Source organism: Sphaerodactylus townsendi, linkage group LG02 (genome assembly GCF_021028975.2).
Source record: "Sphaerodactylus townsendi isolate TG3544 linkage group LG02, MPM_Stown_v2.3, whole genome shotgun sequence".
In the NCBI taxonomy this organism is placed as follows: Eukaryota; Metazoa; Chordata; class Lepidosauria; order Squamata; family Sphaerodactylidae; genus Sphaerodactylus; species Sphaerodactylus townsendi.
The window spans coordinates 10,137,730-10,159,679 of NC_059426.1; the positions used below are offsets into that span (position 1 = coordinate 10,137,730).

The following is a 21,950-nucleotide window of genomic DNA, read 5'->3' on the forward strand; positions in this document are numbered from 1 at the left end:
GTTCTTAAGTCCGTAACAAGCAGAGAATCGGAAAAAAGTAAGCATGAACATAAAATACAGGTAAATTATAAAACTATAAAATACAAGACGCCTATGTTGAAAACTACACACCTCACTACGCTGCTCCAAAAATGACACGGCATATAAGACACAGATTACTCCAAACATTTTTGCCCCATTATCACAGTGCTCCAAAAACCTCATTAAAAACTCGCTTGTAATTATTTACAAAACCAACATGACGGAATCAGTTTTAAAACCCCAGGCAAAATGCACAGGAATCTCGTTAAAAGATCCGCTCGTTTGAAGATCTTAATGACCAATCTCGCCCCTCCCACTTCACTCTGAACATCTGTAAAAAGAGACTAGCTTTGCCCAAGTTCTGAAAAATCAGTGCATTTGGATAGTTTTCTGCCCAGGGGGAAAGGGAATAGAAAAGCCATCTCTCTTTCAAGCCGAAGGCTTTTCAGTTTGAGTGGCTCTTTTGATTTCTTCCGGGCAAAGGAAAAGGGTCACCTCTTTTGTAAGCCCTCTGGTCCCGAGACCATTCAGAGCTGTCAAAGACAACACGTTTGACTCTGCATGAAACGAATCGCCAGTCACACCGAATTGTGGCACACTGTGCATTTGATCCTCTGTCCAGCTTCTCTGTTTTTCAGAAGCTTTCCTTTTCTTTGAGAGCAGCCCCTACTTCCTCTCTGGAACCTCAACTTCAAGTTACTTTTCTAAGATAAACAATTTTGTGCTTCCTGCCCGCGGCAACTTCCTGCCCACGTCAACTTCCTGCCCACGGCAACTTCCTGAAACTGAGAATAGCGTGCTCAAATATGGTGGGCATGGCAGGAAAAGATGTTGACATCCATCCACAGATGGCTCTTCTTGCCCATTCACTCAACCACCTCACCTGAACGCACACCCATGAAGCTGTCTAACCCTAAATCAGACCCTTGGTCCATTAAAGTCAGCATTGCCTGCTCTGACAGGCAGCAGCTCACCAGTGCCTCAAGCAGAGGTCTGTCACACCATCGACTATCTGATTCTTTAACTGGAGATGCCAGGGATTGAACCTGAGCAGCAGTGGCGTAGGAGGTTAAGAGCTCGTGTATCTAATCTGGAGGAACCGGATTTGATTCCCCACTCTGCCGCCTGAGCTATGGAGGCTTATCTGGGGAATTCAGATTAGCTTGTATGCTCCCCCACATGCCAGCTGGCTGACCTTGGGCTAGTCACAGCTTCTCGGAGCTCTCTCAGCCCCACCTACCTCACAGGGTGTTTGTTGTGAGGGGGGGGAGGGCAAGGAGATTGTAAGCCCCTTTGAGTCTCCTGCAGGAGAGAAAGGGGGGATATAAATCCAAACTCTTCCTCTTTGGATCTTTGGATATAAATCTTTGGATATAAATCCAAACTCTTCTACCGCTGAGCCATAGCCCCGTTCATAATTTCTTTTGAATCTGTTTGCTCCTGTATCACGCCACTGGTCTATTGACGTCCGCTCTGCTCTGCTCTGCTCTGCTTTTGTCTGCTCTGTCTTGGCAGCAGGCTTAGGTGGGTAGGTAGAAAATAGCGTACGTTTCGCCTGGTCAAGGCAGGAAATCTGTTGTGTTCCAAGTGGTGACGGGAGAAAAAAATACTTCAAAATGGTGGTGTTTATGCTGCAGTGCCACTCACTGTCAGGACTACAACTCCCAGCAAGCACCAGTTCCCGCCTTTTCTCAACGGAGCGGGAAAACGAGCTGGGAAGCCACATCCCACCAGAGCTTCCTAGCCAATGAGAGACCAGAGACCGGGAGGGGGAGAGGGAGTTGATTGGTTGCTATCGGGTTTAGGAATAAATAAATATTGGAACTGAGGACAAGAATCCTCAGTTCCAGCACCCCGTAGTTAGGGTGACATAAATTAATAAAGTTCCGTTTTTTAAACACTGCTGCTAGTGTTTTAATGTTTAATTTATTTATTGTTTTAACTGAAACTATTTGTTGTATTTAAATGTTGATTGGTTTGTGAACCGCCCTGAGCCCTTCGGGGGTAGGGCGGTCTATTAAATTTAATAAGTAATAATAAATAATAATAATAAAGTTAGCTTTGTCTGAGTGTGTTCAGCCTCACACTCACATAGTGAAAACCTGGAACTAATGCAAGATAGCTCTAGGAATCGCTGGAAACTCCATGGTTTTACCATAGAGTTTCCAACAATTGGTATAGCTACACTACATCAATTCGGGGGTTTCACTGGAAGTGATATAGTGGTGCATGCAATGTCATGGCCCCGCTATGTCTCCTCCCCCTTGTACTTTCCACTGGTTATTAGGCACAGTTTGCAACTCTGCTACCAGAGCTTTAGGTCAGACCTGTGGAAATCTTCATGTCTAACATGATTGACTTGACTGAATCCTTCATGTCTAACTTGACTGACAGTACAAACTTAATGAAACATTTTTCTGCATCCATACTTGTGGGCCATTTTATTTCTTAGTGATGCCTGGTCTGAAATTCAGCAATTTAATTGCTGGCTATTTAAAACTATTTTTACCCTTTTAAATGTAATTGCAATTTGCCATTACTGTGTTGGAACAGCACTATATTGGAGAAAGATGGGCCAGCAATTAGTCCCTTCTCACTGTAGACCTCCCAATCTGTGAGACAGCCAATCCCATGTCTCTGAGAAGGAACATTTAAAAAGGGAATGGATACTTTTGCTTTGTTTCTTTTCAATAAGAAGTATTTGTTTAATGTAATTCTGACTAGAGGGAGGATTCAACCATAAACCATATACACCAAAGTCAGGTAGATCCACTGCCTGTTTTGTTGATCCACTGAACAAAGTTTGTTCATTTATTTAAACCCAACTGTTCCTTTCAACTGAAACTAGAAACCTTCCTCCAATCTAAGGAGACTTCCTTCAACATAAGTGGCTCTTCCACTGGTGGAAGGGCTTCTTAAGTTGGTGGAAGCCCCACATAGGCTAGAGAAAAGCTTCTCGGAGGACAGCAAAAGTATTTAAGGAATTTGAAAACTATGCTAATTGGTATTATTTCATATCGAGCAAGTGCTCAGTGAATTAAATAGTAATAAAAAACCCTGATGGTGTTGAAGGCATCCCCTTCTCTCTAGCAACACTTTTTTAAAAAATAAAAAGCCATTGCCATAATGCTCGCCAGGTTTAATGTTATGCCTTCTGCCTTGTTACATGGCAGATTTAATAAGCAAGAAAAGGCTAAAAGATTGTGCCCATGTAACGATGGCTCAGTTGAATCTCTGGCCCACCAATTACTACACTGTCTCAGATTCAAGGAAATCAGATCCAAGTATGTGAATCTTACTCCTTTACATTTACCCCATCTCCCCGATTTAATTAGATTACACTACTTGTTGGACAATCCTGATCCTTCTCTCTGTATGATAGTGGCAGACTTTCTCCTGGAAATTACTAAACACCAGTAGATTTCCTTCGACCTAACATTTATTTCCTGTATTGTGTATGCTTTTTAATCCGTTTTTTATTATTGTTGTACTGTTGTCTATGCCAATAAAGGCTTGCTAAAAAAAAATACAAAACCACCAGCTCAGGACAGATTAAATCCTGTGTAAATCCCCTTCTTGACGTACAGTTCTCAAAATGAATGTCCAGTAGATACATTTAATTGAAGAGCAGTAGTCTGTTTTTTGACATTGAAAAGTTTCTTGCCCCATCTTATGTAGAGTGGTTTAAGTAGAATTCGTTTTTGAACACACAGAACCATATTCAGGAACTGAAGGCAAAACCAGGGGACTAAATTTTGAAATGTACTTTTTCTGCTGCGCGCAACAAAGATGTTCACGGGCGTATAATCTAGAAATAGGCATAGTCTCTAAAACACAAAACCTGCAGTTTTCAGTATCCTGTATGCATTGCGTTATTACACCGGATGATACCAGATGTGTGGTACCCTCACTTGGTACTGTAGTTTGCCAGTAATATGAGAAAGAACCTGGATTTTCATCAGCTTGGGGGCCTATATTCTTATGCTGTGCCTGGGCCGGTAAAGCTGGATCGTAATTAACTTTTCATCAGGGGTGTAATGAGGCAAACTGCAGCCCTGGGCAAAACCTGAGTTGGATGCCCCCCCGCCCCCGCATGGGCGGCCACTCCACCATGACCAAATTCTTTTGCACCAGGACATTGGTGCCTGCAGGGGGTGCATTTTTAGATATATCAGCACCAACATTTCAGCATATCATCAGGAGACTGTCCTTATGCTACTCCCCAAGTTTGGTGAGGTTTGGTTCAAGGAGTCCAAAGTTATGGACTCCCAAAAGGGGTGCCCCATCCCCCATTGTTTCCAATGGGAGCTAATAGGAGATGGGGGCTACAGTTTTGAGGGTCCATAACTTTGGACTCCCTGAACCAAACCTCAGCAAACTTGGGGGGAAGCATAAGGACAGTCTCCTGATGATACGCTGAAATTTTGGTGCTGCTAGCCTAAAAACTGTGCCCTTTGCAGGCCACAAATGGAAAACCACTAAAAATACCCCAAAACAAACCCAGCATTTTGATGCCCCCCACAAGGTGATGCCCTGGGCAGCTGCCCACCTTGCCCAATGGGCATTACGCCCCTGATTTTCATGTTTTGTTTTTATGATGTTTTATTTTGTAAGTTGCCTCAGGCAGGTTCCCTGAAAGGTTGCATGAAATTGACTAAGACAGTCCATAAGTACAGATCTGGATTCTGGAGTACTGATCCTTCATGTCATGTGAGATGTTCTTTTATGAACCTGAAAAAAAGTGCTCTGTAAGAGCCGGATCATGTTACCGGTGTGTTGTTATGTTTCAGGGCGCTCGAGGTTTCCCTGGGGCTCCGGGTCAGCCAGGTTTAAAGGGCCACAGGGTGAGTAAGAACATGGTATATTTGCTTCTTGGTACAATCCACTACGCAATTAGGCTGATGGGAGCTATTAACCTATGGATCTTTTTTCCCCCCTCACAGGGCCATAAAGGACTTGAAGGCCCTAAAGGTGAAATTGGTGCCACAGGATCTAAGGTAGTATCCGCTCTGCATTTTTCTTCTGTTGTGTCTGTTGTGGGGAGAGGAAGGGAAAGGAGTTTGAGACTCCTTACAGGAGAGAAAGGCAGGATATAAATCCAAACTCTTCTTCTTTTCTTCCTCGGCTGTTAAGAATTTGGAATTGCAAAACTTCATGAATACATTGAATTTTGACACCACTCAGATTATGATATCTTGTTCGGCCCCTGGTGCATTCGGCCCGTGGAGCGGCTCTCCACTTTTTTTAGCCTTACAAAGTCACCAAAGGTATACAAAGAACTCATCTATTTTTGTCCTCTAAATTCTCTAAGGAACGGATGGGCAATTTCTTCCTCTTGTTCATCTCCTGCTCCTTCACCCTTATCTTTTTTCTTTAATAAGACACCATAGAACCAATTGCAGGAAGGGTAGCAAGAACTGCACAAAAAACAGAGCAGTAAAAGTGTCCTTCAAGGCTGAGCTGCATCTTATCCTTGGCTTGTGGATACCTCCACTTAGTATCCATCATGCGTAGCATGATGTGGAGGAAAGCAAGATCAAGTCGCAGCTGACTTATGGTAACTCTATAGCATGGGTGTCAAACTCGCGGCCCTCCAGATGTTGTGGACTACAGTTCCCATCATCCCCTGCCAACATCATGCTGGCAGGGGGTGATGGGAACTGTAGTCCATAACATCTGGAGGGCCGCGAGTTTGACACCTGTGCTCTATAGGGTTTTCAAGGCAAGAAACATTCAGAGGTGGTTGTGGTGGGCTTTCCAGGCTGTGTAGCGGTGGTCTGGTAGATCTGTGATGAGCCTCTGAAGATGCCAGCCACAGATGCAGGCGAAACGTTAAAAACAAGATCTACCAGACCACGGCCACACAGCCTGGAAAACCCACCACAACCAGTTGAATCTGACTGTGAAAGCCTTCAACAATACATTCAAAGGTAGTTTGCTATTGCCTGCCTTTATCCAGCAACCTGAATTTCTTTGGCAGTCCCCCATCCAAGTACTAGTCAGGGCCTACCCTTCTTAGGTTCTCATGTGATTGGGCTAACGGAGGCCAGCCAGGTCAGGTTGCCTGGGAGAAAATAAGTCATGTGAATTTCCACATAAGGAAACAATTTTGTGTCACCTCCAAATATTTCTGGAAAATCCTTGGACCGCTGGGAGCCATTCATATCATGAACAGTTGTATACTTGGCAGCTGCCATATAGCACAACTTCCCTTAGCAGATGTAAAGGACAGACTATGTGTAGGCACTGGCATTGGAAATGCTGTCATGTTGCAGCTGATTTATGGCAACCCTAAACTTCTTTGGTGGTCTCCTGTCTCTAAGAACTAACCAGGGCTTTCCAGACCTGATGAAACCTGGACCATCCTGGACCATCCATCTTTAGGTGCTGGTCCACCATTTCCTCTTAAGTTTGCACTTCTATAAGACAAAGACCAGGTGATCGGGAGCAACCGCCGCAGAAGGCCATTGCTTTCACATCCTGCATGTGAGCTCCCAAAGGCACCTGGTGGGCCACTGCGAGTAGCAGAGAGCTGGACTAGATGGACTCTGGTCTGATCCAGCTGGCTTGTTCTTATGTTCTTATGTTCTAAAGACAGAACCTTATAAAACAATATGTTACTCCTTTATCGGAACTAAATGGCATTCTTGACACATTCTTGATGTTAAATTTTGATGGGTTAAGTTGGAGAGCAATAGGCTTGGTCAATACCTTAAATATTCTGTAAAATTCAGGTTCAGGCTTATTTGGGCATAAAAGTATCTGTATGCCCGAGTAAGCTTGAATACCAGATTCGGTATGCCCGAATATATTCGGATATCTGAATATTTCCGGGTCCGTCTGATTGTTTTTGTATTTTTGGTGTTGTTTTGCGTTTTGGCCTGCAGGGGGCGAATTTTTAAAGCTAAAGGAGATGGGGGCTACCCCTGAATCTCCAAGCCTAGCGAGCAATCTTCCTCAGAATCTTGTTCAAGACTATTCAGAGAGGCTTACTTGCTGTGTTCTTAAATGGCACTATCAATCACAGTTGTCTCCAAGCTGTCTTTCTTCACAGAGGTGGTTTTTGCACAAGACACTTATAACGGTTGTGACACATTATTAATGAATCCAGTGTCCCCTGTTTGCCTTTCCACTGGAGATTTCACCCATTGCTTCCAGGAAGCACTTGCAAACAGTCTGGGTTGCTGTGGTTCCTTTGGTTTCTCGAAAAATAATTGCTGGTTTAGCAATTTTTGTAAAACCCGGGTTGAGGGAAATATAACAGGCTGAACTAGTTTTGCGGAAGAGCCCTGGGCAAAGTTCTTCCCCAAAACAGGATAAATGGCTTCCTCAGCCCATTGTATCTGGGCTGTATGGTAACTACCAGAGAGATTCTGAGGCAAGAGAGTCTTTTATGTAAAATGCCATTCTGATCCTGTTGACTAAAGAACCTCCAGCGCCTATTCAGGATTCAGCATTCTTCATCTCCCGCTACTGTCAGGGAAACTCTGGTACTGGATGGGTTGTTGGTTTCTGTCCTTGGCAATTCGAGGCTCGAACAAACAAATGATCACATCTTACAAACAAAAATTCAGCATGCTTCCAAGATCTAGAAAGATAAGTGTCGTGAGGGATTTATAAAATAAGATTTCCTTGCAGGCAACAGTGCTGAATTTATTTATTTTTTTTCACACACCGATACTGATATTTTAAAATCATGGTATTTAAATCCATGGTTTTCGTTAGCTGAACATACTTATAGTCAACCTATTTATGTATCTCCTCCAGATTAGACTATTGTAACTCGCTCTACGCGGGCCTTCCCTTGCATTTGATCCGGAGACTAAAACTGGTCCAACATGTGGCGGCACGTCTGCTCACAGGCAGCGCCATTTGGGATCATATCCAGACTGTGTTGCACTAGCTGCATTGGCTCCCGGTAGAGTTCCGAATCATCTTCAAGGTGCTGGTGTTGACCTTTAAGGCCTTTCGCGGCCTGGGACCCATCTTCGAGACCGCATCACCCCATATGTCCCTGCACGGCCTCTCTGTTCGGTGGAGGCCAATCTACTAGTGGTCTCTGGCTCCTCAATGATGCGGCTGGCCTCCACGCAGGCCAGGGCCTTTACGGCTCTGGCCTCGGCCTGGTGGAACACTCTTCCTCCAGCTGTCCGGGCCCTGCGGGACCTTAGTGAGTTCCACAGGGCCTGTAAGATGGAGTTGTTCCACCGGGCCTTTGGAGGGACCAGCTGCTGAAGGTGCCCCCCCGTTGGCTCTTTACATCTGGACCCTTTTCCATCTAATGGTTGTCCCCCCCTCTTGGGGAGGATTTTAAAAAATGGGGTTTGTTGGACACCTCTTGTTATTCTTATTGTTGTTTTTAAAGGTTTTAGCAACTTTATTTATAACTGTATTTTATGTCGTACACCGCCTGGAGCCCCTTGGGGATGGGGCAGTATAAAAATCTAAATAATAAATAAATAAATAAAATATCTCTGTTGGTTTTCTAGGGGGAACCTGGTGCATCAGGGCCGATGGGATTGACAGGACCTGTGGTAAGTGTCATTTCATGTCTAAGGTATGATAGCTTTCCCCCTCACTGAGAAAATAGGAAAATATGAACGCTGATAATAGTATCAACATTATAGCGAACGATAAAAATTAGTATCTTGACGTCAGCTGATGTCCTGTACCATTATGAATTATAAAGTAAAGAAGTGCAGCATTCAGGAATGGATGGTGGCTCAGTGGGAGAGCATCTGCTTGGCATACAGAAAGTCCCAGGTTCAATTCCCAGCTTCTCCAGTTAGTGGGTGATGTGAAAGATTTCTGCCTGTGACTCTGGAGAGCTGCCACCAGTTTGTTTAAGCAGTTGTGGTCTTCATGGACCAGCGTAGGGCTGCTTCATGTGTATATATGTGTGCTTGTTCATGTGGGTTGCCAGCTCGAATATTTGCATAACTATTGTAATAGATTTGGTAAAGACGCCACATGCTAAGGCTCACCTGTGGAATTCTGTTCTGATTATGGTTGTGGTTGGAAGCCAAAAGGAAGAGAAGCTATTTTTCTGCACGGCCTGTGACCTCCGTACCTGCGGGACCGTCTTGCCCCATATGTCCCGAACCGGCCTCTGCGTTCAGCAGAGGCCAATCTGCTGGTGATCCCTGGCCCCTCAATGATGCGGCTAGCCTCCACCCGGGCCAGAGCCTTTACAGCTTCCTTGGTCTCCTGCCTGGGTAGGAACGCTCTCCCCTCTCCAGCTGTAGCTGGGCCCTGTGGGGATCCTCCAATGAGTTCCACAGGGCCTGCAAGACTGAGCTGTTCCACTGGGCCTTTGGGGAGGCTGGCCGCTGATGGTTCCCCCCCTTTTTAACATCTGTGGATCCTGCCATCCCTCCCCTCTTTTCGTGGATTAGTTACTAGGTCGCCATCTGTTGTGCTTCTCGCATTAATTAAATATCACGCTGCTTTTAATGGGGGGGTTTGAGGTTTTAATGTGTATATAGAGCCATTTCTTTAATGACTATTTAATTACTTCTGAGGATTTATTGATTTTATTTTGTGCTCTATTTATTAATCGCTCCGTTGTTCCACCACCCTGAACCCTGGGAGGGAAAGGTTTAAGTATAAATATAATAAATAAATAGATGGGATTTGGATGGATGGATGGATTAGATGGATTAGATGGATTAGATGGATGGATGGATGGATTAGATGGATTGGATGGATGGATGGATGGATGGATGGATGGATGGATGGATGGATGGATGGATGGATGGATGGATGGATGGATGGATGGATGGATGGATGGATGGATGGATGGATGGATGGATGGATGGATGGATGGATGGATGGATGGATGGATGGATGGATGGATGGATGGATGGATGGATGGATGGTGGATGGAGGATGGATGGATGGATGGATGGATGGATGGATGGATGGATGGATGGATGGATGGATGGATGGATGGATGGATGGATGGATGGAGGGATAGATAGATAGATAGATAGATAGATAGATAGATAGATAGATAGATAGATAGATAGATAGATAGATAGATAGATAGATAGATAGATAGATAGATAGATAGATAGAGTGAGTCCTGCTGGAGCTTAGTCAACAAAGATAGAAGGAAGATAGATATATTTCATAGGGTTTTTCTTCCAAAGCAAATATTACAGACACACGTCAGGGAAAAAAACAACAACTCTCTCATAATACGTGAGTGATGACCAAAATTCATCACTGCTTTCTGTTTTAACTGTTGGCTTCAGGGTCCTCGTGGGATGCCCGGAGAAAGAGGAAGGCTCGGACCACAGGGCGCTCCAGTAAGTAGTTCCTTATGTTGGGCTAACTTGTACAGATCCACTTCTACTCTGTAATGCTGGCTACAAAACATCCCTTGTTTAGTCTCTTCATTTAAATGTGTACGCCTGTCAGGCCTCTTCCACACATGCAGAATAATGCACTTCCAATCCACTTTCACAATTGTTTGCAAACGGATTTTGCTGTTTTGCACAGTAAAATCCAGGTGCCACGTGCATTGAAAGTGGGTTGAAAGTGCCTTATTTTGCATGTGCAGAAGGGGACTCACTGGTTTCTTCTTGAAAATTTCACTTGTCTCTGAAAGACTTCTACAGACTCAAAAGGTGTTACTTGCTTTCTGTTGTCATAGAGAGTTGTGTTTTTGTAGACAAAGCTACATAAAAATGCATATTGTCGAAGGCTTTCATAGCTGGATTCAACAGGCTGTTTTCGGATTTCTGGGCTGTGTGGCTGTGGGCTGGTAGTTCTTGTTCCTAATGTATAGTATAATATAGTTTATTGTAAACTGTAAACCATCACAATCACATAAAATACCCTAAGACCTTGCAACCCCCTACATACATTGGCATGATATCCCTACCAGTGTATCAGTGTAAAACAGTAAAATTCAAACACCGCAGGTTGCATTTACAATTTAGCTTTGAAATTTTGGCCTGCAACTAGTTTTCCAAAGAACTAGTAAATAAATAAGTCAGCCAATAAACATTGCAGCTTATTCCTAATGTGTCACTTGCATCTATGGCTGGAATCTTCAGAGGGATGTCAGGGTGAGATGTGTTTCTCTCCGTGGCACGGTGTGAAGCCATTGGGACAGGCCTCTGAAGATGCCAGCCACAGATGTGGGCGATAACAGTTTGGAAGGCACTAAAAACATGGAGCTAATTGCACAAATTTATGATCCTGATGTCTTTGCGTTCCCTCATTTATTCCCCTATGTGACATTGAGCAAAACGTAGGAAACATACACACAGACATACAGGCAGTCGTGGGCCCTTTCCCCACTTACTGTTTGCTGCGCGCTACTCTGCCCAAATAGCGTGGGGTCCAGCAGTACTCCCCACGAGTCCGGGCGGCGACAACGCAGCCGCCCCAACTCTGCTGCTCTCCTGCCCCCTCAGTGCGAGTCATTTCTGGCGCTGATAAAACGGCACCTTTCATGACCCCGCGCAGAGCCCCACGCAGAGCGTGGGGCAGTGGGGAAAGCCAGGGAACACGAGTAAGTAATTGACCACTCTGTTAGTAGCAACCATGTTTTTATACCAGCTGGTGGCCGTGGAACGTGCTGGCAAGTTGCAGCCCACTTATGGAAACCTCATAGAGCTTTCAGCACAAGAGACATGCAGAGGTGGTATGCTGTTTCCTGCCTCTGCATAGCAGCTGTGGTTACTTTGGTGGTCTCCCATCCAAGGGGACGAACCCTGCTTGATGAGATGAGGCTAACTCGGGCCATGCAGGTCATGGCATATGCCAGTTGGGGATCCCTTTCCCATGTCATTTACTCCTTCTCAGCCCAAGAACGGCTCATCCCAACCACTTAGAGCAAAGTTCTATCCTGGTATATCAATCAGAGCTCACCCTTCGGAAGGGGCCGGATGCCTGTCAGAACACCTTCTTCAACCGACACATGGTTTTCCAGAAGTGTACCCTGTCTTTTGTTGTTCTTTCTTTTTAGGGAGCTCGTGGGCCACATGGTATGCCAGGAAAGCCGGGGGCATCTGTAAGTACCTTTCCCTTCCCTTCCCTGTCCCTCTCTCTTTTGGTTCTAATTATCTGCCTTCCGGGAGCTTCAATTTCATTTGAGTCGGCCACTGAAACAAACTCTCATATTTCAATCATTCAGTGAAAGGAATGACACCATTTGCACAGTTGGGTTATATTATTAGTGGGGGGATTAACATTTTAAAATCTTTACACAGGGACCTGTTTGTTCATATAATACAGTGGCACAAATGCTGTCTCTATCACACTAGGGTTGCCAACGTCCAGGACTGAACTGGTGTTTTCCCAGAATTACAATCGATTCCCCGAATTTAGAGATCTGTTCTCCTACAGAAAATGGAGGGCAGACGCTAAGCCATACTATAGATCAGTGATGGTGAACCTTTTCGAGACCGAGTGCCCAAATTGCAACCCAAAACCCACTGATTTATTGTAAAGTGCCAACACGGTAATTTAACCTGGATACTGAGGTTTTTGTTTAGAAAAAACAGTTGGCTCTGAGGCGTGTGTTACTTGGGAGTAAGCTTGATGGTAGTTGGTGGTTTTGCTTTGAAGCAACCGTGCAACTCTTCCAATGGGTGAGTCACGACCCTAGGAGGGTTTACTCAGAAGCAAGCCCCATTGCCAGCAACTGAGCTTACTCCCAGGTAAAGGATCGTGCTTTAGCTCTTTGCATGAAAATCAGTGGGGTTTAACAGCGCTTAACAGGGTTACCTACACTACTTCCCCAAAACTAGGTCTTAGGTTTAATACTAATCATCGAGCCCAGTGGCCCAGGCCAGCCTAGATGGGGGGGGGGGCACTCTGTTTGCATGTGCCCAGAGAGAGGGCTCTGAGTGCCACCTCTGGCACCCATGCCATAGGTTCGCCATCACTGCTATAGATGCTTGGTAAAATACCTCCCCCAATCTCCCTCTCCAAATATCCAGGGATTTCCCAGGTTGGACTTGGCAACCCTATTTGCGACGATAACAATTCAGAGTATCATTTCATGGGAAATGGTTCAAATATTGAAGCATCAAACTCCAAAACAGAGGTGATGGCCATGTTGAAACACTGAATGGTTGAAGTCCTGCCATGTGGATCCATTACCAGTAGAGTATCAGATCAAACCATTCATTCCTCATCTACACTGCATCATGTAATGGAGAACATTCAATGCACTTTCCAACTTTGGGTGATTTACCCAAGTTCTCCAGTGAGTGAATGTTTAAATGTTTAATATTTAAACTTGCTGGAGAGTATAGGAACTTGTATTGTCGAAGGCTTTCACGGCCGGAATCACTGGGGTGCTGTGTGGTTTCCGGGCTGTATGGCCGTGTTCTAGCAGCATTCTCTCCTGACGTTTCGCCTTCATCTGTGGCTGGCATCTTCAGAGGATCTGATAGTAGGAATGGAAAGCAAGTGGAGTATATATACTGTGAGGTCAAGAGGTGAGGCCCTCTGAATAGAGTAGCCTGGTATGTGAGTCACAAAGAAGTGTGCAGCCTGGGAGTAACAATGAAGACCAGGATACAAAGACCAGGATACTTCTATTCAGATGCATTCACCTATTGACCTTGCTATCTTCATTGTTACTCCCAGGCTACAGACTTCTTTGTGACTCACATACCAGGCTACTCTATTCAGAGGGCCTCACCTCTTGACCTCACAGTATATATACTCCACTTGCTTTCCATTCCTACTATCAGATCCTTTGAAGATGCCAGCCACAGATGCAGGCGAAACGTCAGGAGAGAATGCTGCTAGAACACGGTCATACAGCCCGGAAACCACACAGCACCTCAGTATAGGAACTACTTCTCCTATGGTTCCTGGGCCCTGAAGAAAGCAGGCCCAGGAGCATCTTCCTGTAGCATTCACTTCCTGAACCATCTCCTAATCTGGGCAAGTTGCACATAGTATATATGTTTATATGGTGTTGGGTGCCAGGAAAGTGGTCCAGGGAACATCCTGCCAAGTACCCGCCCCAGTGGTTCTGACAAATGGCAGTGATGCTATCACCAAATGCTTCTGAGACTAGCCCAGAGTTCGCATTCTTCTTTAGATGTCAGGCAGATGCCCAACAAAGTAATATGTTTACTCTGGATTATTTCCAGGAATGACTTTGGGGAAATCCACCCATCATCAACATATGGAACATCATAGCTTGCTACAGCTATGACTTTTTCCTGTTCTTTGCAGTACATTTGATGGTGTCCCGAAAAAACCCCAATCATGTAAACTGGAACAGAACCAGGGTGGTGAGAGTTCTCGCCATTATGAGCAAATGACTTGGCCATTCTAGATTAGGTTTTACCATTTCCATCTGCTTCTAACAATCGTTGAAGTGTATTCGGCATGACTTCCACTTGGCAGAAATATTTGGTATGTTTCCTCACCATGTCAGGAGGGAGGCTGAACATCACGGTCGAAACATGCGCTGGCTGGGACAGTGCTGCTGGAATATATCAGCTGCGGAGAATGGGGTTTGCCCTGGTTGTTGGATTTACCCTTGAAACAAGAGAGAGAGAGAGAGAGAGAGAGAGAGAATTGGCAAGATGATATTTGTGTTGCTACATAATTGGATGTGTTGCTCTTCATAAATATATTCAAAGGGCTGTTGCACGGATGCTTCAGTCAGTTTCGGTGCAAGGTCACAGGCCAAATTATGTTCCTCATAATTAATAGTTTCTGGAATGGACTGTTCTCCTTACTGCCAGACTCTTGAGAACTACCTTGTATACAAGGCACTATTTCATAGCAGGCATCTTGTTCCACGAGAGGGTGCCAAGCCTGCAAAAGGCAAAGAAAAGGATGTGGTCGGAGAATGGTTGGATATCTTGCAGTGAATATTTATTACTTCTTTTGTGCTGTGACCCCAGAATTGGCTGATTCTGCACAGGCAATATGGGTTCATTTAACTTGTTTCAGTTGCCTGTGCCACTGTTTGCACGGTGGGTGCAGGGGCCAGCCAAGATCTCTAGAATTCCCGTGGCAGGAGGTGGCACGGTTCACGCAGGGAATGCTGTGTTTCCATGCCAACCATGCAGCCGAGAATCTCCCCACCTGAGAATCCCCCCTCGAGAATCCACCCACTGGTGGGGACGTAGGTAAGGGGGGGGGGGTACTTGGTTTCAAACTCCTTCCATTACATGTCTCTTTCCTTGTGTTGAACATTTCTCTTTCCTTGTGTTGAACATTTCTTCCAATGGAAGAGAACAGCGACTCCATTATGCAAATAGAGCCTTTGTATTAGGAGGCTGCGTGCAAATATACATATTCCATCACACAGGCCATTTATGCATGTACTGCTTACTCCATGGCTGTTTGCTTTGCAGAGGGGTTTTCCTGTGTTCTTTCTTTGCACAAGGTTTCCCCTCCTGCAGAGTGTCCCTAGCCAAGCCGACCTGCCATTTTTGCTGGCTGCAGAAGTGAGAATTCAACCCAATGGAAAGCTATGCTTAATGCAAAGGAGACCACAAGTGTGTAAATGGCCAAAGTTTAACTACTCAAACCTTTTTGGAAGAAAGCAAAGACATGCATGGATTTGTCTGTTGTTCGCTTGCACGTATGTTATGTCATTCATCTGCCTTCTGAACTAGGAATGTGAGCCTCATCAACTTCATGTTGTTTTGTAAAGACGGTAGGAATCATTGCTCACCTACATTCGCTATCTCATTCTTGTAGGGTCCACTTGGTATAGCTGGTTCCCCAGGTTTTCCAGGGATTCCTGGCATGAAGGTAAGTGAAGTTTGAGTTGATTCTGCTAGGGTTATGCATTTCATTCTTTCATGCGGTGGCGGCGGTGGTAGCGGAAAATCCTACCAAGTTGCAGCCTGTAGGGTTTAAAGCAGTGGTGGGATCCAAAAATTTTAGTAACAGGTTCCCTTGCCAGCCCCCCCTCAGCAAAGGGGCAGAGGCGTACCTAGGCAAACCTGAGCCCTGGGCAAAACCTGAGTTGGATGCCTCCCCCCTTGGGCAGCCACCCCACCACGACCCCCCAAATTTTTTTTGCACCAGGTCATTTCTAAATCATCATCACATTATCGAAAATGCCCCAACTCACAAATCTGAACACAGCAATGGTGAAACACACAGGTTCTTTGATAGAGACTGGTGAGATAAAAGGTACGAAAGGCTGAGAATCAGTGAATTGCAGTACCTGGAAGGGATTAACCCAGTTCAGGGAGTTACATTGTTAGTCGCAATTGCTATATGGAACCTTCACGTTCAAAGGCAGTATGCCTCTCGGGGAGGCGAGGGCGTGGAGATGGAAAAGCGGACCCAATTAGAAACCCCCTCTCGGCACACACAAATAATTAGTAACCCACTCTCGGGAACTGGTGAGAACCTGCTGGATCACACCTCTGGTTTAAAGGCAAGCAACTAATGCAGGTGGTTTGCCATTGCCTGCCTCTAAGTAACAACCCTACACTTCCTTGATGGACTCCCAGCCAAGGACTATCCAGAGTAGAGTCTGCTTAGCTTCCAAGATCTGATGAGAATGGGCTCGCCTGGGCTATACAGGCCAGGGAACATTCTTCTATGTTCATGTTTTATAAAAAGGATAACCCCATTTTACCACATCATTCTGTTATTTTACCATTTTATTCTGTTGTATCCTCTTTTGTCAGAATTCCCACATTTTGATCATTTTAATTCCCCATTTCCCTTCTTTTAATCACAGTACATTCCCAAAATTCCTAATGAACAGTGGGAAAATCTTAGCGGCTGGGATTTTTGCAGTTATATGGTGTTCAAAGGTGGTCTTGCTCTAATGCCAAGAGATTGATCCCTTCTCTCTTTCCAGAATTAAAACCCTGCAACAATAGCAACCGTACTCCTTAAATTAACAGAGTATAGAAACCACACCCCATCTTTAAAATTATTATTTAATTTTGTTTAACATCGCAGCTGCCAGTGCTTTAGCTAGTTGTTGGCCTTTCATTACAATTCTAGCCTCACCCAGAGGCCTAGGACATTGTAAAGAATATGATTTCCTGAAAAGTGTATTCAGGGCACTGAAAAGAGACTGTCCTCCATTGTTCTCCCACCTATGTTGTGCTCCACTTTTCTCCCCTGTCTAAGGCCGTTTCTGCACGGCCGTGCTGGGGGTTGGGTCGGCGTACATGACGCCGACCCAACCCCTCTGGGACCGTTCGCACAATCTACCGGGAAGATGGTGCTGCACTGCACCGTCGCCCGATCAACTTACCTTCCCTGCAACCGTCCGGCGCGTTGCCGAGGCCAGGGGACACGCCCCCCTGCCCTGTGCGACCGCTCCGGAGTTGCAGAAGGAGGCTTGAGGGGGGCTATGTCCCCAGGCACCGGCAAATGACGATGCCAGGCGGTTACCGCAGGAAAGGTAGAGATCAATTGAAGGAAGAGGAAGGGATGGTGCCTTCCAGCCGCTGCTGTTCACACAGCAGCGGTTGGAAGCCGCTGTTTCCCAAAAACCTCGCTCAGGGAGCAAGGTTGGGAAACGAGGGAGGAGCGAGGGCGGCGTGGCTGCAAAGCAGCTGCAAAGCAGCCCCATTCGAACAGCTCCCTGGGGACAGCGTTTTTGCCGTCCCCAGGGCGCTGTATTTGGCCCGTGTGGAAAGGGCCTAAGGTTCTCAATCCAGCAGTGTCCTCATTGCCCTGCTCTCCTCAGCAGTCTTCCGTTGTCTTCTTTTTCTGTACTTTCCTCCTTTTTCCTCTGCTCCTGACAAGAACCCTCATGAGGTAACTGAGGCTGTGTGTGTGTCAAGAGGCGTAATGTTATGAGGGTGAACTTACATTGCCTAGCAGGGATTTGAACTTGGGCATCTGTGATTATAGTCTGGTGCTCTAACCCCCATGTCACACTGGCACCTATTGTCCTGTCCGTCCCTTCCCCATCTGCACTCAGAGCTCTTTATCTCTCTCAAAGGGGAATTCGGACCTGCTCAACCGAAGCAGCTCTGCTTTACAGTAGAGGTTGAACTGGGGAACTTACGCCGTCATGAAGCTTTGAATCCTCCGCCAGAGCACACATCTGGTAACCACGTCCTTAGAGAGAAAGAGCAGAAGGACTAATCAGTCCGGCAGATGTTTGGTGTTGTATTTACAGTTGGCAATGCTTAGTTAAACAATGATCTATCATTAGACAATGAAGTAATTTGGAGGAGTAAAAAGAATCCTGTTAATGCATGGGAATGGAATAGTCCCTGGGCTCAACAAGCACTTGAGCTATGTGAATAAGATAGAGGGAAAGAAAGACATTTCTGGATTTTTTAAAAATTTAAACATAGGGCAAATGATGATTCTTATTTACACTAAGAGGACATTCTGTGCCCATAATATTCCTTCAGCTAATTTACGGGTACGGCACTGAAGTATTTTTTGTAAAATGTGATGCAAAGGGTAAAGAATAACTTTCCACTAGATCCCCTAATCTATTTATTGAGCCCAGTGTTTTCTGAGGATCGTGAATTAAAGCCACGCATTCATATACTCTATCATATGGCTATGTCAGCAAAAATAATCTTAGCCCAAGTGTGGAAATCGGAAAAAATATCTTCAATTGAAGATTAGATTCAGAAAGTGCAACATCTACATACGGTTGATAGAATAAGTCATCAAATATGAAATTTACCCTTTGAGACGTATAAGATGAATTGGAATTTATGGGTGGAATATGTTAAAAGAGACAAAGATGTAAATGTTTTACCTATAGAATATTGAAATAGCAAATAATAGAATATTGTGAAATAAAGACTTTAACAGATTAGTGTGGATTTTAATGAGACAATTTTTAACATGAAAGTATTAAGATAATAATATTGTTAGAGGCAGTAGTTGTTTTCAGAAATTGTTCAGTATTTGATGGTTTGTTATGATATATTATTTGGATATGATATATTTTGGTGATGACTTGGTATGTTGTAAGATTTCTGCAAATAGTTTGAAAAAATCTCAATAAAATTTTAATTAAAAGTTTAAAAAATGTAGGAGATCTAAGTTTGAATCCCCACTTGTGCCGTGGAAGGTTACTCGGGTACTCTGGGCCAGTCACAGTCTGTCAGCCTACCCTACCTTTACAGGGTGTTTGTGAGAATAAAACGGAAGAAGAAGAAGAAGAGTTTGGATTTATATCCCCCTTTCTCTCCTGTAGGAGACACAAAGGGGCTGACAATCTTCTTGCCCTTCCCCCCTCACAACAAATACCCTGTGAGGTAGGTGGGGCTGAGAGAGCTCGGAGAAGCTGTGGCTAGCCCAAGGTCACCCAGCTGGCATGTGTGGCAGTGTACAGGCTAACCTGAATTCCCCAGATAAGCCTCCACAGTTCAGGCGGCAGAGCGGAGAATCAAACCCGGTTCCTCCAGATTAGATACACGAGCTCTTAACCTCCTACGCCACTGCTGAGAGGAGAATGTTGTAAACTGCCTTGGGTCCTCACTGTGGGGCAAAGGAGAACAAATGAATTAAATATATAGATATGAGATGATGTATCTATTGTGAGAATTCTTTGCAGAATCCAATAATGTATGGAAGTGGCTGTTCTCTGTGTTGTAGTGGTTAAGAGCAGGTGTACTTTAATCTGGAGAAGGGGTTTGATTCCCCACTCCTCCATGTGAGCGGCGGACTCTTATCTGGTGAACAGGATTTGTATCCCCACTCCTACACATGAAGCCTGTGGGGTGGACTTTAATCTGGAGAAGGGGTTTGATTCCCCACTCCTCCACGTGAGCGGCGGACTCTTATCCGGTGAACAGGATTTGTATCCCCACTCCTACACATGAAGCCTGCTGGGTGGACTTTAATCTGGAGAAGGGGTTTGATTCCCCACTCCTCCACGTGAGCGGCGGACTCTTATCCGGTGAACAGGATTTGTATCCCCACTCCTACACATGAAGCCTGCTGGGTGGACTTTAATCTGGAGAAGGGATTTGATTCCCCACTCCTCCACGTGAGTGGCGGACTCTTATCTGGTGAACTGGATTTGTTTCCCCACTCCTACACATGAAGCCTGCTAGTCTTGATCTAGTCAGTTCTTCAGAATTCTCTCAGCTCCATCTACTTCACAAGGTGTCTGTTATGGAGAGAGGAAGGGAAAGAGTTTGCAAGCCCCTTTGAGACTTCTCACAGGAGAGAAAGGTGGGGCACAAATACCAACTCTTCTTTTTCTTCTGCATCTGGAGCTCCCAAATATTCTTCTTTCAAAAGGACAGTATGCAGAGCCCTGACCCAGTTACAAGGTGAAGAGAGGGCCTAACCCGATTCTTCTACATTGTTTCCCTATATTAGTGAGGAGGACCCTGAGACCTTAGATAAAGAGTGGGATCTTATCAGTTTTCTGCCAGCATGGCCAATTGGCCAAGTGCTGGAGTGTTGGCGAACGCTGGCACTCAGATGTTATGGACTACAATTCCCATCAGCCCCTGCCAGCATGGCCAATTGGCCATGCTGGAAGGGGCTGATGGGAATTGTAGTCCATAACATCTGGAGTGCCAAAGGTTCGCCACCACGGCCCTATACCCTAGTGCAGCCATTCTCAACCAGGGTTCCGTGGTACCCTGGGGTGCCGTGAGCATGTCCCAGGGGTACCGCGGCAACACTACCACCCCCCTCATTTTTGTGGTGTCTCCCACCGGCGCCAGCAGGGACATGGAGCTGGCCCATGGGGCAGGGCCTGCCACAAGGTCAGCAGCCGCCACCACCCCCAGTGCTACCCTTCACCCTGGAGGGGAAGGTGGGGTGTGTGGCAAGCAGGGGCAAGGGGAGGGGAAGGTGGAGGGTGGCGGCAGGGGTACCGTGAGATATGAAGAGTGAGATCAAGGGTACCCTGACCTCGAAAAGGTTGGGAAACACTGCCCTAGAGCCTCAGAGGCAGCCTACATTGTGCCTCTATGTGCTCCAAATAGCAGTCTCAAAGCCTTTCCCCCACAAGATGTTGTGATCTGAATTGGAGTCCTGCATGCCTGTTTTTGAAGAAGTAGCCATTGTTTGTGGTCACCAGACATAGGACTGCCAGCGTCGTGTGTAGTGTGACCCTCAAACATCCTTGTTCTGTGATTTTTGAAAAACTCGTTGCTTGTGAAAAACTTTGATTCTTTCCTTTAAAGAAAAGAAGTGGAGAAAATGTAGGTTTGGGTCCAGAAAACCACACATTTTGCTTCGCTGAGGGGAAAAAAGGCATTTGCTGTCTGACCCTTCGATGTGGAGGAAGATCCATTAAAGTGCCGTTTGGGGAACTGTTTATAAAGATGCATCATATGGTACGGGGAGGGTGAGTCAGCTATAAGCCACCTTCAGAAGCAGGAATGTCTTGTCACTCATAGAAGGACTGTTGAGTAAGACTTCCAACTCCGGTTTTGGAAAATCCTGGAGATTTGGGGACGAACCCTGAGGAGGGAAGAGTTTGGAGTGAGGAAGAAGCTCAGTGCATTAGAGAGTCCTCCCTCCCTGGCTGCCATTTTGTGGTGTGGAGATCAGTTGTGATTCTGAAAGAACTCTAAGCTGCACCTAATATTGATTGATTGATTTGATTTGATTTGATTTGGTAGACCGCCCTACCCCCAGAGGGCTCAGGGAGGTGTACAAATGAGACAAACAATACAAAGTAATTAAGAAGAAACACAAATCGAATAATCTCAATTAAAACAATAAATACAGTGGCGTAGGAGCAGCAGTGACGTAGGAGGTTGAGCTCGTGTATCTAATCTGGAGGAACCGGGTTTGATTCCCAGCTCTGCCTCCTTAGCTGTGGAGGTTTATCTGGGGAATTCAGATTAGCCTGGGCACTCCCACACATGCCAGCTGGGTGACCTTGGGCTAGTCACAGCTTCTGGGAGCTCTCTCAGCCCCACCTACCTCACAGGGGTTTTTTTGTGGGGGGGGAAGGGCAAGGAGATTGTAAGCCCCTTTGAGTCTCCTGCAGGAGAGAAAGGGGGGATATA

The 21,950-nt window shown here is 45.6% G+C and overlaps 1 protein-coding gene across 1 annotated transcript in view; it reads left to right on the forward strand.

Annotated features, from left to right (window-relative positions):
* COL5A2 (collagen type V alpha 2 chain) overlaps positions 1 to 21,950 on the forward strand; it is a 140,779-nt gene that overhangs the window by 35,364 nt on the left and 83,465 nt on the right. The window contains exons 11-16 of the mRNA XM_048483707.1: positions 4,812 to 4,865; positions 4,965 to 5,018; positions 8,511 to 8,555; positions 10,278 to 10,331; positions 12,002 to 12,046; positions 15,718 to 15,771. Of these exons, the coding sequence (XP_048339664.1) occupies positions 4,812 to 4,865; positions 4,965 to 5,018; positions 8,511 to 8,555; positions 10,278 to 10,331; positions 12,002 to 12,046; positions 15,718 to 15,771 (306 nt within the window). The remainder of the gene's footprint in view (positions 1 to 4,811; positions 4,866 to 4,964; positions 5,019 to 8,510; positions 8,556 to 10,277; positions 10,332 to 12,001; positions 12,047 to 15,717; positions 15,772 to 21,950) is intronic.